The following is a 19,430-nucleotide window of genomic DNA, read 5'->3' as shown; positions in this document are numbered from 1 at the left end:
AATAAGAAATGAAAAGGGAGACAAAACAAGAGAATCCTAGGAAATTCAAAAAATCATCAGATCCTACTAAAAAAGCCTATGTTAAATAAAACTTGATAATTTGGAGGAAATGGACAATTTTCTAGACAAATACCAGGTTCTAAAGTTAAATCAGGAACAGATAAGCATTTAAACAACACCATAACTCAAAATAAATAGAAAAAGTTATTAAAACTCTCCCATCTAAAGAGAACCCAGGAACAGATGCGTTCAAGTGCAGAAATCTATCAGACCTTCATAGAAAACCTCATACCAATGCTGTACAAAATATTGCACAAAATTGAAACAGATAGAGCAATACCTAATTCCTTCTATGAAGCCACGATTATTCTTATAACTAAACCACACCAAGACTCAACAAAGAAAGAGAAATTCAGACCAATTTCCCTTATGAATATTGATGCAACAACTGCTCAATAAAATTCTTGCAAATTGAATCCAAGAACACATCAAAACCATCATCTATCATGTTCAAGTAGGCTTCATCCCAAGTGTGCAGGGATGGATCAATATATGGAAAACCATCCATGTAATTCACTATATAAACACCCTAAAAGATAAAAAGCACATGATCATTTCATTAGATGCTGAGAAAGCATTTGATAAAATTCAACACCCCTTCATGATAAAAGTCCTGGACAGAACCGGAATTCAAGACCCATACCTAAACATAGTAGAAGTCAATTACAGCAAACCAGTAGCTAACACTATACTAAATTTAGAGGAACTTCAAGTAATCCCACTAAAATCAGGGCCTAGAAAAGGTTGGCCCCTGTCTCCCGACTTATTCAATATAGTTTTTGAAGTCCTAGCCAGAACAATCAGACAACAAAAGGAGGTCAAAGCAATACAAATTGGAAAGGAAGAAGTCAAAATATCACTATATGTTTATGGTATGATAGTATAATTAAGTGACCTCTAAAGGTACCACAGAGAACTACGAAGCCTGATAAACAACTTCAGCAAAATGGATGGGTATAAAATTAACTCAAACAAATTTGGAAAACTTCCTCCACTCAAATGACACCAGACTGAGAAAGAAATTAGGGAAATGGCACCCTCATAATAGTCCCAAGTAATATAAAATAACTCAGTGTGACTTTAACAAACCAAGTGAAAGATCTGTATGATAAGAACCTCATGTCTCTGAAGAATGAAATTGAAGAAGATCTCAAAAGATGGAAAGACATTCCAGGCTCACGATTTGGCAAGATTAATATAGTAAAAATGGCCATTTTACCGAAAGCAGTCTACAGATTTACTGCAATCCCTATCAAAACTCTAATTCATTTCTTCATTGAGTTAGAAAGAACAACTTGCAAATTCATTTGGAATAATAAAAAACTCAAGATACCTAAAATTATCCTCAACAATAAAAGAATTTCTGAGGGAATCACCACCATTCCTGATCTCAATCAGTATTACAGAGCAATAGTGCTAAAAAACTGTAAAGTATTGTTACAGAGACAGGCAGGTAAATCAGTGGGAAAGAATTGAAGACCCAGAATTGAACCCACACACGTGTGGTCAGTTAAATTTTGGCAAAGGAGCCAAAACCATCCAATGGAAAAAAGATAGCATTTTCAACAAATGGTGCTGGTTCAACTGGAGGACATTATGTAGAAGAATGCAAATCAATCCATTCTTATCACCCTGTACGAACCTTATGTCCAAATGGATCAAGCACCTCCTCATCAAAACAGATACACTCAAAGTAATAGAAAAAAAAGTGGGGAAGAAGCTTGAACACCTGGGCAAAGGGAAAAAATTTCTGAACAGAACACCAATGCCTTATGCTCTAGGATCCAGAATTGACAAATGGGACCTCATAAAACTGCAAAACTCCTGTAAGGCAAAGGGCACTGTTATTAGGACAAAACGACAGACAACAGATTGGGAAAAGATCTTTACCAATCCTACATCATCTAATTAAGGCTAATATGCAAAATATACAAAGAACTCAAGAAGTTAGACTCCAGAGAGCCAAATAACCCTATTAAAACTGTGGTACAGAGCGAAACAAAGGATTCACAGTTGAACAATATCAGATGGCTGAGAAACACCTAAAGAAATGTTCAACATCCTTAATCATCAGGGGAATTCAAATCAAATCAACCCTGTGACTCCACCTCAGGGCAGTCAGAATGACTAAGATGAGAAAATCAGGTGATAGCAGATGCTGGTGAGGATGTAGAGAAAGAGGAACACTCCTCCATTGTTGGTGGGATTGCAAACTCATACAACCTCTCTGAAATTAGTTTGGAGCTTACTCAGAAAATTGGACATAGTATTACCTTAGGAAATAGCTATATCTCCCCTGGGCATATACCCAAAAGATGCTCCAAAATAAGTCATATGCAACATTGTATTCATATCAGCCTTATTTATAATAGCCAGAAGCTGGAAAGAACCCAGATAAATAAGATAAATACTAAAAGGCATAAGATCGTGGATAGATTATATCCAGAAACCTTAGAGACCACACCAAAACACAAACAACAACAGTTGGATGCAACCCTAGTTAGAAATTACCATTTATACCACACCTGGGCCTAAAGTTACTGTCTCATGGTGGTGACTGTGAAGTCAGGAGTCATCTGTCCTTTGTATGTTGCTGTTTATTTATCTTTCTGTCAAGGTGGCTAATTTATGAATCTGCCTTTATTCCTTTAGATTTGTGAAACACCTCCCAATTCTATTTTGAGTAATTGAGTAATTACGCATTTTTGATCTTATGTATCTAGAGCTCTTTCCCAAAGAATTAAGGGCTGTCCTTAAGATCCTAGCATTTGCTATTTTGCTGAGACATTACCCAAATTTTCAGTTCCTGGATTCCTGCTGTATCTAATTCTCCAGAAATAATTAATATTCTCTGGTAGGACATTCTTAGGAGGAATGTGAAAATATGTAAATTATCACACAAACATGACTTATTCTCACAGCAGTCATCAAAATTCATGAAGGCTCACACCCAGGCCCTGTCCTGGGGCAGGACCATGGCACTATTTCCACAAAAGTGCCACAGGCTACACATCGCTAGTAGGCTCACACCTGGGAACTCTCCAGGAGCAGGCAAAATGTTACTCTGCCTCCACCAGAGCCAAACCAGGATTGGCAGTACATATAAGCTTTCTCAATAATTTTAACAGGGAACTCTTAGAATTGATAAACATATTCAGCAAAGTGGATAGATAAAATATTAACTAAACACATTAGTAGCCTTCCATTTAAAAATTGAAAAATTGGATGAAAAAGGAATTAGTGAAACACCATTTTCAATAGAAAAAATAATAATATAGACTATCTTGGTGTAACTCTAACCATGCAAGTGAAAGATATATATGACAAGAACTCCAAGTCCCTGAAGAAATAAATAGAACACGACCTCAGGAGTTGGAAAGATTTCTTATGCTTATGCATTGGTAAGCTTATCATATTAAAATGGCAATCTAAAGACTAAAAGGAATCCCCATCAAAATCCCAACACATTTCTTCACAGAGATGGAAAGAGCAATACTCAACTACATATGAAAAGACAAAAACCCAGAATAGCTAAAACTATCCTCAGCAATAAAAGGACTTCTGGCAGAATCACTATCCCTGAAATCAAGCAGTATGACAGAGCAATAGTGATAAAAACTACATGGTATTGGTACAGAGACAGACAGATAGACCAATGGAATAGAGTTGAAGTCCCAGAAGTGAACCCACACACCTATGGTCACTTAATTTTTGACAAAGGAGCAAAAACCATCCAATGGAAAAAAGATAGCATTTTCAGCAAATGGTGCTGGTTCAAATGGAGGTCAACATGTAGAAGAATGCAGATCGATCCATGCTTATCACCCTGTACAAAGCTTAAGTCCAAGTGGATCAAGGACCTCCACATCAAACCAGATACACTCAAACCAATAGAAGAAAAAGTGGGGAAGCATCTTGAGCACATGGGCACTGGAGGAAATTTCCTGAACAAAACACCAATGGCTTATGCTCTAAGATCAAAAATTGACAAATGGGATCCCATAAAACTGCAAAGCTTCTGTAAGGCAAAGGACACTGTGGTTAGGACAAAACGGCAACCAACATACTGGGAGAAGATCCTTACCAATCCTACAACAGATAGAAGGCTTATATCCAAAATATACAAAGAACTCAAGAAGATAGACTGCAGGTAGACAAATAACCCAATAAAAAATGGGGTTCAGAACTAAACAAAGAATTCACAGCTGAGGAATGACAAATGGCTGAGAAACACCTAAAGAAATGTTCAACATCTTTAGTCATAAGGGAAATGCAAATCAAAACAACCCTGAGATTTCATCTCACACCAGTCAGAATGGCTAAGATCAAAAACTCAGGTGACAGCAAATGTTGGCAAGGATGAGGAGAAAGAGGAAAACTCCTCCATTGTTGGTGGGATTGAAGACTGGTACAATCATTCTGGAAATCAGTCTGGAGGTTCCTCAGAAAATTGGACATTGCACTACCTGAGGACCCAGCTATACCTCTCTTGGGCACATACCCAAAAGAAGCCCCAACATATAACAAAGACACGTGCTCCACTATGTTCATAGCAGCCTTATTTATAATAGCCAGAAGCTGGAAAAAACCCAGATGCCCTTCAACAAAGGAATGGATACAGAAAATGTGGTAGATCAACACAATGGAATATTACTCAGCTATCAAAAACAATGATTTTATGAAATTCATGGGCAAATGGAGGGAACTGGAAAATATCATCCTGTGTGAGGGTAACCCAAGCACAGAAAAACACTCATGGTATGCACTCATGGATAAGTGGCTATTAGCCCAAATTCTTGAATTACCCTAGATGCACAGAACACATGAAACTCAAGAAGGATGACCAAAATGTGAATGCTTCACTCCTTCTTTAAAAGGGGAACAAGAATACCCTTGGCAGGGAATAGGGAGGCAAAGTTTAAAACAGACACAGAAGGAACACCCATTCAGAGCCTGCTCTACATGTGGCCCATATATATACAGCCACCCAATTAGACAAGATCGATGAAGCAATGAAGTGCAGGGCGACAGTAACTGGATGTAGATCTTTCCTGAGAGACACAGCCAGAATATAGCAAAGACATAGGCGAATGCCAGCAGCAAACCACTGAACTGAGAACGGGAACCCCCTTGAAGAAATCAGAGAAAGGACTGAAGAGCTTGAAAGGGCTCGAGACCCCATATGAACAACAATGCCAACCATCCAGAGCTTCCAGGGACTAAGCCACTACCCAAAGATTATACATGGACTGACCCTGGGCTCCAACCTCATAGTTAGCAATGAATAGACTAGTAAGAACACCAGTGGAAGGGGAAGGCCTTGATCCTGCTAAGACTGAACCCCCAGTGAACGTGATTGTTGGGGGAAGGGCGGTAACGTGGGGAGGTTTGGGAGGGGAACACCCATATAGAAGGGGAGGGGGAGGGCATAGGGGATGTTGGCCCGGAAACCGGGAAAGTGAATAACAATCGAAATGTAAATAAGAAATACTCAAGTTAATAAAGAAAAAAAGAAAGAAAAGACAAAATCCCAGGATAGAGGAAACAATTCTTAACAATAAAATGATTTGTGGAGGAATCATCATTTCTTACCTGAAGCTATACTCTGGAGCAAAAGTGATTTAATAACCACATGATATTAGTACATAGACAGACATGTGTATCAATGGAATAGAATGGAAGACCTAGAAATAATTTCACACACCACTAGACACATGATCTTTGACAAAGAAGCCAAAACAGTAAAATGGAATAAAGAAGGCATCTCCAATAAATGGCTGTGGTCTAACGGCATTTCTGCATGCAAAATAATGCAAATTGTTTCCTATTTTCACCTTGTACTAAGAATAATTCTAACTATATCTTGGACTATCATCTTGAAAACTGATAAACTCAATATAATAGAGGAGAACATATGAATAGCCATGAACATATTATCACAGGGGAAATTTTCTTGAACTTAATACGAATGGGTCAAGATATAAAATCAAAAACTGACAAACGGAACTTCATGAAATGCTTCTGGAAGCAAACTGGCACTGTTAATAGGATAAAGCAGCAATCTACAGATTTGGAAAAGATCTTGAATAACTCTGACATCCACAATACAAAGAAATATAGAAGTTAGATTCCAAAATGGAAAATAACAATTAAAAGTGGGGTACTTTGAGAGCCAGAATATTTTGAGCAGATGTCATACAGAACAAAGAGAACACAAACGCCAGCCCAGGCTACTATACCCACAAAACAGTCAATTAACATAGATTGAGAAAACAGGATATTCCATGACAAAACCAAATTTACCAAATAACTTTCCACGAATCCACCCCAAGAAAGGATAATAGATGGAAAACTCCAACACAAGGAGGAAATGATTGAGCTGTGTGTCGTCAGCTAATGTGTCACATATTGGAAATAATAGTTGGGCCTAGTTCTGTGTCACTTTTGAGAGAAAGGATGGCAGGGGACTCACAGTCCAGTACTGAAATTACTCAGGTTATGTGTCTTTGAAGAATTCTGGAGGCATGAACATAAGCAGAGATCACTAAGGAATATTGTTTAATGAACCACCTTCCATAAGTACCTCAGCTTTGCCATTTTGTAAAACCAAGCACCAGCTTCCCAAGATCACAGAAACTTTGACATTCACATATGAATCAATCCTCAGGAGAGGCCTCCACAGAGTTATCTGTAGTCTGTTATCATGAAGGAAAATTCTCATCCTAGTTGCTATTTGTTCAGATATATCTAGACTGTGTTAAGTTAATAGAATCCATTAGGACTACAACATACTTGGCAGCATCAGAAGAAACATCATCATATACGTTATATGAGGCCATAATTTGCCTGGTCTATAAACCACACAAGGACTCAGCAAAGAAAGAGAATTTCAGACCAGTTTGCTTAAAAAAATAAAATAAAATAAAAATCCCATTAATATAAAACTCCTCACTATGATACTAGCAAAGCAAATCAAAGAACTCATCAAAAAATTCACCACATTAATGTAAGGCTTCATTGCAGATACATCAGGATGGTACTGAAGGGGTCGTTTGATGCTCCAATTCATTTTCACAGTAAAAATTAAAAAGCAGGTAACTGGTTCCTGGAATTAACCTGGTGGTCTTGCTTCCTTTCTAGTTCTGGTTCCAGAAGGGTATTAGAATTAGCATTCTATTGCTTTAATTGGTACATGCTGCCCCCATCTATTTTCTGACCCATTCTCTGCAAGCCATTTTAACATGGCCACCTGTCAGGTCCAACCAGCCTTACTCACAGCTTTCTTGGCTGGTTTCCACCATGCCAGGAATACACTTCCATTCTGTGGTGGGCCCAGTGCTTCCATACACCATACACACTCTTGAACTCAATTAAGTCACCACATGAAAGAACATATCACACAATATCCTCTGATCCCATTGATAAGATATAATTTTCCCATCTAGACAACACAAAATACTGTGTACATCATCCCTTCGTAATAGTCATAGAAAACTGTAATATGTCCAGTGAAGATTCTTAACATCTGCTGCCATGTTGCCTTGGCTGCCTCCTTCCCCCTCCCTTTAGCCTCCTCTGTCTCTCTAAAACTTTTCTCCTGCTTATGCTCATTCTTCCTTCTCATCCAATGACAGGGGCCTCGTTCTATCCTATACCTGCCTTCATCTGCATAATAAAATCAACCTACACTTTACCCCTTCTGTCTAATTAAAAATAAACCTTTTCTCTCAAATATAAGCTGAGTGAAACTTTATCATTTTGTAATTTAATAGTATAAAATATACTTAATACCCAGTCCAACATTTATCACTTAAACATAACATTTAGTTATCTGCTTAAGAAAGGCTTAAAATCCATGTTATATCCTGGTTAGTTTGTATAATATCTTATAACTATCTAATAAAGTATGTATTCTCAAGGTTAAACAGTCTGAGTAGGCTATGAGACTATAATCAGTCTTCAACCCCATCAGATATCTGAGAATGATCAATACATCTGTAAATATAGGAAGCCTAACACAGCTTCAAGAACTGAGACAGATTAAGAGACAAGTTTCCACTTTAACACTCCCCTGTCAGCAATGTGTGAGAGCAATTCTTCAGCCATCTGGCTTAGGATCATCTGACAGACTTTTGAAACACAGGATTTTGAAGGGCTGATCACTCCGACTTATCAGAAATTATCAGTTAAGTTATTTTGTAACATATCCTTTTCTGGACCGTATTTATTCTGTAGATGTATTGAGTTAGATCTTGCATAGTGGCTGTCTTGGTATAATACATCACCTCACCTGGAGTTGGAGATGTTCAGTTTGTTCTTGGACTCCACCAATGGGGAGCTGTTAGGAGCAGACATGACTCACCAAAAGATAAATAACATTAAATGTCTGATTTTGAGGATTTCTGATGGTTTTGAAAACCATCTAATTATGTAAGTAATCTGGACTCTTGTCCACTAATTTTCATAATAAATTATCTGGGAAACATTCTAACAATAATCTTAGAGCTATGAATTTGCTATTTGCTCCTTAACTCACATGTTTAATCATCTCCCATTAGTTCTTTAATAGCCGTAAAGGATTGGTATAAGCGTTGTGTACTTAAATGTATTGTATATGCACAATGCATTTTAATGAAAGTAACAATGTTAATTTTAAATTATAAGGAATTTATATCAAAGAAAATATAAATATGTATTAAATTAATTCTGTACCAATGTAAAAGATTATAACTTAACTTGTAACAGATATAATGATTTCTACCAAATGAGATTACGGTTGTAAAATCAATTTGAGGTAATTCCTCTCTGTTAAATTATGACCATTTCTAAATTCTTCAGAAAAAAAACCAACCTCAGAATAACCATTTTAGGCCCCAAATTCCAGAGAATTGAGGTGACAACTCTTCAATAGATTCTCCAAGCTGAACATGGGTTTGAGATAGCTAGAAGGGAGTGGAGATGAGGAAGCTGGCCACACCAACAATTGTTGTAGTCTCTGATATCTGTCTTGGACAGGGTCCTGAGACTCAGAAGTGCATGCAGGTCTGATGGTGACACTCACCAAAGTTGTACATTCTGTAATATATAAATCTCAAACAAAACATTAGTATCTTCAAGATTATCTGTATGGGTTGAATCTGTCTGTGTAAGTTTTACAGACTAGTTAGGATAAATTTGTGTCCATTCTGTTTTGTCTTGTTCTTTTTAATCTACTTCTTCACGCAGTTTCCCTTTATCAAATCTAACCCATATACCTCTGGAAGGTTTCTAGAGCCTAATCCTCTGTTTGAAAAATACAAAGACAAAATTTTTCTCCCAAAATACCAGGTTCTTTAGTCTGTAACCAGAAAAGCTTCTTTCTTGTATTGTCTCCCAGAGACATAATATATGAAGACTCAAAATCACACCTATTATGATGTTGGGAGCGATGCCCTTGGAAACCTCCACCATTGAGGTTATTATTATATTTAGAGTTAAGTATGACTGGATTCATTGAAAATCCCCAGCCAGCTGCAGAAGACTAATACAAATCTGGTGGTCAGTATCAATAATGATATGATAAAGTTCTGACCTTGCTGAGAAATACATCTGACGTCGATACCCAATGTGATGACCTGTAACCTTTCTGAAAAACCAATATCCTGTTGTCATCAGCTGACCACATGAATACTGTGTCCTTGCCCTGAGTAAATGTTTCCCACTTTCTCCCTCTCTCTGTTACCCCTGTTATGGTATAAATTCATCCTTGGAAAAAATAAAATTGTCACCTTGATCAGACACTTGTCTTGGCATCCTTCTTCACGTCTCTTGTCCCCCATTCTCTTCCAGGTACCCTCTGCACCCTCGTTGACATTATGAAAATTAAAACTATTTTTAAAAAAGTTAAAAAAAAGCAAAACAGTAGTGTATGAACCTGTTTAGGTTTTTCTAATCTGTCATATCAGGAAATTAACCCAAAATTCCGTGGAGCCCATGTTAATAGAACATGAGCTTCCTGTTATGGTAAATGTTAAAATAACCACAAATCCTCACTAGCTGGCATACCATGGCAGCTCATAAAGCAATTTGATAACCTATTCATTTATACCAATACCAAATGAGTTAGTAACTTGTCAAATTAAGATTTTAGCCCAAAATACAGATGTTAAGCTCTCTACCTGGAGCATCAGTCTTATTTCACCACTCTTTGCATGGAGCAAGTGACTAATTACCTCTAAGTCCTGAACCATGTGTGAAAATCCCAATGTGATTCAGATAAACTCTGTATTCTCTCCTGCTAACTATAAAAAAATTAATCACATTACCATTAATACAGATGTAGAAGCAGGCAACTTGTCAAACCAGGATAATATCCCAAATTTCCCATGGAGCCTATGTTAGAAAGAATATGAGTATCCTGAAAGACTTATTAGAGCATTATATATTAACACCACCTCTCTGCTAAGATCTCTATCTGTAGTGCCAGACTTTATTTATTAATAACTCTATAATATATGTTTGTAATTATTCAGACTAGTGTTACAGAGTTTTATTTATCTCTTATCTAGTTCTGAATGGTGGATCAAATTCCCCACATGATTTGGACAAACTATGTATTTAAGTATTCTAAAAGGAAAAGAAAAACAGCATTTTAAATGACTAATACATTAATCAACATTTAAGGAAGCAGGCAGCTTCCATGCTTTTAGGTCTTTGTGACTGTGGAGCAGTCTGTATTTTTCATATTCGGGGACCTACAGTCTCTGAGCAGACATCCCTGCTGTTCCTATGTTTAAGGTTTCCACATTTGGGCCATCATGTTACTCAATATGGCACTGGGTTCCTCTTATTTAGAAAAAACACTCTACATTTCATGCTAATAGTCATAAATGTAGTGTATTCTTGCAAAACTGGTTGATTTTCCACTTGTTGTGGTAAAACTAAAATATTGGTGACACTGGTTCCCATGCCTCAATGCACAAAGCTAGCCCCCTGGTATTCTCAGACACAGGTGGTCATTCCCTGGCATTAGTTCTGGCACTATAGGGCCATATAGAATCAACATTATTTTTTCTCTGATTAACATCTCCCCTGGCTGCCTCTCTCCCACACTAGTTCTGGCACTGGAGCACCATAAAGAACTTATAAAAATTTATCTCAGAGGTGGCTGTTTCCAATGTGGTACCATGCCACATTTGTCTAGCTATCTCCTATCCCCAGTGGTCTCTACACTCCCATTGCTAGTTGCGTTGGTCAACCCTTGCCAGCTGGGTACTCTCTGGTTCCAGTCACCCCATAAAATCAAGAGTCAAGAAACTGTAACCCAACAATCAGATTTACATGTTAAAACCTCAATCCACAATACATGCACATAATGAAATTACAACCAATCAATAGGATCCAATTTGCCCATCTAGACTACAGAAAATCCTGTATACATCCTTCCCTTAAGAATAGCCATAACAACCTGTAATATGTGCAGAGAGGATTCTTAACATCCATTGCAATGGTCTCTCAGGTGCCTCCATCCAGTTTGCTCCAGCCTCCTCTTCTCTAAAACTTTTCTCCTGCCAATCCTTCCTTTTCGTCCAATGACAGGCCTCGTTCTATCCTGTACCTGCCTACACCCGCATAATGACATCAAAATACAGTCCTAATGCTCAATTTCATCTTGATCTGTAAGTAAAGAAGCCATGTACCAATTACTGGTCAGAAGGGATAGGCAGGTACTCGGCGGCAATATAGGGATGCAAGAAGAATAGAGGAAAGTTCAACATGCTTCACAGAGAAAAAAAGACAAGCCACCATGTTAGGTCTTTTGTGAAGCAGCAGCTTGAGGTGACTCCTAAAGGTGGGAGATTGGAAATGTTTATCAGGGACTAGATGTAACTGAGTAACTAAAGTTAGGGGCAGGTGGGGGTGAAGAGCTAAAAGTATGGATAAGGATATGGGAACTGCAGGAGTTTAATAATGTTAAGCCATTGTGTTACAAAGTCAAGTTACAAATGAACATTGATTGTGTCTGTGTCTTTTATCTGTGGATTCAAGGGAATCTGGGTGGAGACTGGTATTACAGACCATTCTGGAACTTGGGTGGGGTAGAAAAAGCTACATACACCGTGGTTCAACATATGAAAACTTATTGATGTAATCAATCATATCAATAAATTGACAGAAACAGAACACATGATCATTAACACGCGCTCTCTCTCTCTCTCTCTCTCTCTCTATATATATATATATATATATATATATATATATATATATATATATGACAGAATACAGCAAGTTTACAGCAAGATAATAACCGACAACAAATTAAATTGAGAATAACTTAAATCAATTCCACTACAATCAGAGACAAAAAAAAGTCTGCCCCATTTCACCTTATCTAACCAATAGGCTGGAAGTTCTAGCCCAAGCAATAAAACCAATAAAGTAGAAAAAAAAGGTAGAACCTGGAAAGAAAGAAATCTAGTTCCTCCTTTTGAAGATGATAAGTTAGTACATATAAGCAAAAACAGAAATTTTATCAGGGAACTCTTCCGTATAGTAAACACCTTCAGCTCAGTGGCTGCATATAAAAAAATTAACTCACAGAACGAGAATCTCTCCCAGTTACCAACTACAAAAAGGCTGAAAAAGAAAATAAGGAAGAAACATGCTTCATTTAAAAAATAATATAACACATTGTGATTTAAATATAACCAAGAAAGTAACATACATGCATTAAAAGAACTTCAAATCTCTGAAAAAAGAAATTGAAGAAGATATCAGAAGATGAAATAATCTCCCATGCTCATCAATCAGGAGACTGACCAAGCAAAAAATGGCCATGTTACCAAAAGTAAACTAGAGCAAGATCATAATTCTATAAAATGGCAAAATAATTCTTTATAGAATTTGAAAGAACAATACTCACATTCATATAGAAAAATACAGCAGAAAAAGTGAGGAGAGAAATGCCAGCATACCTACAATTCTGCATAGTAGAAGGACATCTGGAAATTTCACCGTTCCTAATTTCAAACTATTACAGGGAAATATAAATAAAGAGCATGGCATTGTAATAATTCCAGGCACACAGATAAATGAAATTGAATCAGATACCATGATATCAATCTACATTGTAATGCCTGTTTATTGTACGCAACTGAAGGATGGATACTGATTTTGTTTCCATGCTGATAGTTGCATCTCTCTGAATGTGTGGGAAATAGAAAGATTAATGGCCAATGATTGTTAGTTCCTGTTTTTTTCCATTTATTATGGTGATGATGGTAGTATGTTTTTTTTACCTGTATATGAGATTTGTTCTCTCTCTCTCTCTCTCTCTCTCTCTCTCTCTCTCTCTCTCTCTCTCTCTCTCTGTGTGTGTGTGTGCGTGTGTGTGTGTGTGTTCTTCCAATTAGCTGGTGTGACTACTTGTTATGTTTTCATGTTTTCATGAATGTAGTTAGCCCCTTGGTATGGATTATCCTTCTGTTATATTCTATGGGTTTGGACATATAAACAGATACTATTCAAATTTCGTTTTGTAATGGAATACCTTATTTTCTCCACCCACAATTTTTCTCCATTTAGGTTTATGTTGGTTGTGAGATTTTGGTACATTTCTTTTATTATGTTGAGGTATGCCTCTTGCATTCGTATTATTTAGGAGTTTGATCATATGTGGGACAATCTCCGCATCTCTACGATGAAGCTTACATAAACACAGTGGATAATATTTTTTCTATGGCCTTAATGACACTGTATTTTGGTAAAAGTTTTGCATTTAATACATAGAAAACTTTGTCTTTAATTATACTTAGGACTTTTTGTGGTATGAATATGGACAAATAGTGGCAAAGTAAAAACCATTAAAATACATTACTTCAGTTTTCCCGTTATAAAATATTTTTTTTGAAATTCTCATAATATGTACAATTAATGCACCTCTATTTCTTTGCTTCATTTGGTTATGAGATTTTCAATTACAGATTTATTGGAGAATATTGGTCAGTTTAAGTTATTAAAATTATCTGATTTAAACGTGGTATGGGACATTCATCCTTTTTTATATTTTTAACTTTGCAAGAACACAGACTTTACATTTGTTATTAAGATTATACTTTAATTCCATTTCCTCCTAACAAATCCTTCTGATAGTCCTCAACTTTTTCTGGCATATATCCAGTATTGTGCTTAAAGATACTGCGTGCCTACATATGGATGTGTTTCCCCCAACACCCCCCCCCACACACACATTATTACCATTTTCTTGTAATGAATGCCACCTGTGTAAATGTTTTCAAGGCTGATAATTTGGAACTGGTGTTCCACTTCTTGATAATAACAACTCTCCGAATTTTAGCTTTTTGGAGTTGTCTATATTATGATTTATAATGTTGAGATCTGCTAATTTTGTTTCCTCACAGTTTGACAAGCTCCTTGGTATCATTCTTTTGCATCTTATAATTGCCCATTAATGATTGTGAGATTTTATTGGTATTTATTATGATATAACTCAGGGATATAATCTGACAAGCAACTCCACAATACTTTGTTGATTACAATCTTTCCATACCCACTGTGCAGTAATTTCTGAGCCATAGATACAAGTATCAATTTTAGGTATGTCCACTTAAACTGGAAGCATAACTCTGCATTTTGATTGGTTTTGTTTTCTGGGGAAAGTCTTTGAAGTTTTATATTTTTAGTTTGACTCATTTCCACTTTTACTTACTAGTGATCATGATACTTTAAGATACAGTTATAGTTACTTCAGGATAAATTTAACCAGCAAAACCACGTATGTACAAGTTCTTAGAAATACGGTGACCTGCCTGGAAGGTATACTTGTGTAATTCTAATAGGGTTACGAGAGTAACACACAACATTTATACTAGACTCTGTCAAGTTCCACATCAAGATGTAAAACTCATAAATAACACTGCTTAAGTGAACAGATACTTGATATTAGATAGGTCCTAGCCATAGGGGAGGTTTACTTTTAAAATTCTAATCAAGGAATATTGAAATAAGATCACTCTTAATGTAGACCTTATTTAATCATTAAATATGGCCCTTACTCAACACATATCATAAACGCTTTTGTGTGCTGTAGATGATAATTAACAAAGAGTCCTACAACTAAACAATCCAAAGTGTGAGAGACATTGAAGTATGTAGTTGTAAACAACATCTATTCAGCATGCTACTGTACTTAAGTAGGTGTGAGGACATTATTGTGGTTTGGGGGGGGGGCATGAGCAAACACATTTCCAGTTGGATATGTATGTAGGTAAGGAATGATATTGAAAATATTAAAGGGAAAACTTTACTCTATGAGTATTTTATGATGAAACTTTCTAAAGGAAAAATGAATTAAATAAATTTTATAAACCTTTTCACAATGGGAAGGACATTAGCCTCTCTAGTCCTTTAATATTATGTGCCTTGCTTCTGATGCATTAGTCATAATGGGTCATTCTACTCTGGTAGTTATGGAAACAAGAATTTTAAAGCCACTCTCTGACACTGGCCAGTCACTAACACTTGCACTTCAAAGAAGAGATAGAGGCAAGTATTTGATATTTTATGTAGTTGTTAGTAGTAATTTTCATTTCACCATACCAAGAAAGTCAAGTCAGCCACTGAGATAAGGTGTAGCAGTTTCTTCATAGCATTCCCATGTATGTAAATTCTTGGAATATCAAGTGCAAGGAAACCATAATTGTGTAAGAGGACACTTCAACTTTTGATGACCAGTTTACATGTATAGTTTCCTGAGGTTGAACATTGAAATTAGCCTTTATATTTTCTTATCTAAAAGAGTGGTAATGACTGCATGGATGTGATTTGAAGTTTAAGAATATCAGTTGTGTTATTCTCCATGACTTCAGGTAATTAAAGCACAGGTGAGAATTGTAAAGGTTTCTGTGAGCCAGGAGTTGGTTGGACACCGTTCTGAGTTTAAATGTCTGAGTAACAGAACTTCTTTTCCTGAAGGTAATTGGCTCCTCCTCTAGTCATCATTTCCTGTTATTTGGAAGATATTTATGATCACAGCATCTTTCAAATGGAACGCCTTACTGTTGGTACACAAAGGTAAATCTTTAAATAAGTTAAATGAGGAATTTCAAATTTGGTCTGTATGAAGCACATGCATTTACTCAATAATAGTTAGACAGAAGAAGAGCCAGATACAGCTAGGCTAGCATATTTGTGTGACCCAGCAGCATTTTCTGCCTGTCTCTGTTTGTAAATCAAAATTCAGTGCTACTGCAGTCCACTGCAGAAGAAAAACCTCTGTAAGTAAAATTGTGTGAGTAAGGTATTACTGAAACTACCCTCAATTGAAATCCCATCTTTCTGCTGTAACTTTTCAAGGGGTACAATTACTATCTTCTCTAAATTTGAAAGCACATGACACAGAAACTGCCCAGTATTGGGTACCTGAGAGGGAAATTTTGTGAGCCATACGATCTTATTTTAGTACTTTAAGAAATTTTGCAAGAAGAGTAGCAATGAAATTAACCACATACTTGGTAGCTGCAAACATTTTCCCCCTTCAAATTCTCTCAAGTACCCTCTGTCAGCCCTTAGGAAATAATTTTGTATGAACATTAAAATTTATACCTCCAAAGATGTAAATGGAGGAGAGATCTAAATGAATCTGTGCCTACATTTCATGTGGAGTATTTTTTTTTTTGCTCAGAAATACACATAAGTTAGTCAGGAAAATGATAAGAAATAATCAAATGTTCATATTCTGAAAGTGTATGTTTGCTTATATAATGGGTAAATTATGGAAATATCAACAAGTCCTCATGCTTTCCATGGAAATTTTAGATGTAAACCATGAAGAATGACTTCAGGATCTTTTTGGGTTTCAGCAAACACTTTTCCAATGAGGAATTGCCTTGGACATGATATCTACATGTTTTGAAAGTCATTGTTATTGTGGCTTCAATTTAAAAATATAGACTTTTGAAGGAATCAGAGAAAGAACTGGAAGAGCTTGAAGGGGCTCGAGACCCCAAAAGTACAACAATGCCAAGCAACCAGAGCTTCCAGGGACTAAGCCACTACCTAAAGACTATACATGGACTGACCCTGGACTCTGACCCCATAGGTAGCAATGAATATCCTAGTAAGAGCACCAGTGGAAGGGGAAGCCCTGGGTCCTGCTAAGACTGAACCCACAGTGAACTAGTCTATGGGGGGAGGGCGGCAATGGGAGGAGGGTTGGGAGGGGAACACCTATAAGGAAGGGGAGGGGGGAGGGGGATGTTTGCCCGGAAACCGGGAAAGGGAATAACACTCGAAATGTATATAAGAAATACTCAAGTTAATAAAAAAAATTAAAAAAATATAGTCTTTTAAAAAGTTTTCCCTTTCAGAAAGAGTACATAAGAATAGCATTCCACAATGTTAGTTTATCTATTTAGTGTTCTTTTTTGGCCTGAATATTTATGTTCCTATGCCTTTGCATGTGTGTGTTTGTGTACATATCTGTGTGTCAAAGCATGTATTTATATGTAAGACTATATTTTTTCATGCATGGAGTTTGGACATGCATCTTTATACCACATGGATTATTTTCATTTTGATTGTTATTTATTCAGATTTCATTTCTCAATAGTCATATGATAGTCCTGAGATGTAATTTAGAAATGATATTTGAAAATACTTTTGATTTTTACTCTCATTAATTTTTTATGTTTTCCATTGAAAACACAGATGACAGTACATAAGCTTTCATGGGATTATATAACACACACACACACACACACACACACTTTTTTCTTACTATTAATAGCAGGTATTAATATTGTCACTTAATAAATCCTTTCAGTTTATTAATAGAAAGAAAAAATCATTTGTAGATGGTAATCCTTCCATTGTCCTGGATTTCCAGGCTTATTATGTTGTTACTTGTATTATCTGAAATATTAATGCCTAGAATTCTTGACTGCAACTATGTGAAAATCATGACATATTATATTAGTGCTCCATGTACAGTGAATATTTTGTTTTGAAAATTCTTTTGTGTTCCTGTCTTGACTTTATACTTTTTCAATATCATCTTCAGATTTGACAGTGGGGCAGAGTTCATGTACAAGCTGAATGGCTTCCTGAGTAGCTTATCAGCTTTCGTGTTGGAAATACTCATTGCAAGCAGCTTATGTTGGCGCCTGTGGGAATTTGACAGCAATGTTGTGCAGTTTGTGTCCTTTGGACTATGGGAAGCATATTATCCTCAACAGCTTAATGTCTCTGGGACACTGACCAAGATGCTGGTGTATATCCCAATTGATTCAACTTGGAAAATTTCAACTGAATTTTTGTATGCACAGAATCTGATAGTATGGGCCATTTTGATGAAGCCTGTGGTTATGGTTTTCAGTGCAATGGCAATTAAGATCAGCTTCATGAAAGACCCACTTGTGGAGATGCAGATATATTGCTACAAGATATCTGCCATAATTTTGTGTGTCAGCAGCATGTTCACATTTGTTTCTGTGACCTGGAACCACATGGTAGACATTTATGGTCAAACCACTCTTGAATTTCCACCTGATTTTCCTGTTAAGAAAGAAATCTTAAGAAGCAAACATTTAACTGCAGTGTTCCCAATAGGCCTCCTAATTGCCACCATGTCATTCTTTGGTGTGTTCATGTTTGTCTCTGAGATAAAGCATTTGAAACTACAGAGTTCTCTGAAAGACAAGTGTGGTTCCAAAACAAATCCACCCGAGGCCTGAATTTAGGAACTATGCATTTGTAACATCTATGAGAATATTCCTTGAGAATTTTCTCATTTCAACAGGAAACTCATGTGGCACTCAACTCATTCTAAATAAATTTGTTCTATATCAAGAATCAAGTGTTTTTCAGGCTGTGCTTAAGATTACTTCTTCCTTTATATCCCTTAACTTTTTAAAGTTATTTACTTTTTATTATAGCCTAAACTCTAAAGTCTATGACAATGTTTTCAGATTTTTCCAACATGGAGTTTCTAACAAGTAGACAAATTAACATCTATAAAATCGTCTTTGCAAAAATAAATAAATATCAAGTGAGATCACTTCAAAAGGAAATTGATGCCTAAACAAAGAAAGTAACCACATTCCTGTTTGGAGAAATTCAGATCCTAAAATCAGCTTAGACCATTTAAAAATCTTTAAGAAAATCTACTAATGAAGAAACTTCTTAGACATTTACACAGCTGCACCGAATTTTAAGTGTCACAACATAATTGTTGAGATAACCTCTATAGTAGACATAGTATGTCTTCAATAAATCCTCAGTTGACAAGGTGGATTACATTATTTTTAATCAGGGGTAAACAGAGTTCCATAAACAATCTATTTCCAGAATCACAACAAAACAAAACAACACAG

General features: G+C 36.3%; 1 protein-coding gene across 1 annotated transcript in view; it reads left to right on the top strand.

Moving 5' to 3' along the window:
• Positions 1-18,913, top strand: part of Samt1 (spermatogenesis associated multipass transmembrane protein 1) — a 56,632-nt gene extending 37,719 nt beyond the window's left edge. The window contains exons 2-3 of the mRNA XM_087600958.1: positions 16,033-16,131; positions 18,119-18,913. Coding sequence (XP_087457084.1) covers positions 16,103-16,131; positions 18,119-18,791 — 702 coding nt within the window. The 5' untranslated portion in view covers positions 16,033-16,102 and the 3' untranslated portion in view covers positions 18,792-18,913. The remainder of the gene's footprint in view (positions 1-16,032; positions 16,132-18,118) is intronic.
• The last annotated feature ends 517 nt before the right edge of the window (positions 18,914-19,430 follow it).

Source organism: Rattus norvegicus, chromosome X (assembly GCF_021556685.1).
Source record: "Rattus norvegicus strain SHRSP/BbbUtx chromosome X, alternate assembly SHRSP_T2T, whole genome shotgun sequence".
NCBI classification, from domain to species: domain Eukaryota; kingdom Metazoa; phylum Chordata; class Mammalia; order Rodentia; family Muridae; genus Rattus; species Rattus norvegicus.
This window is presented reverse-complemented; position numbering and strand designations above follow the sequence as displayed.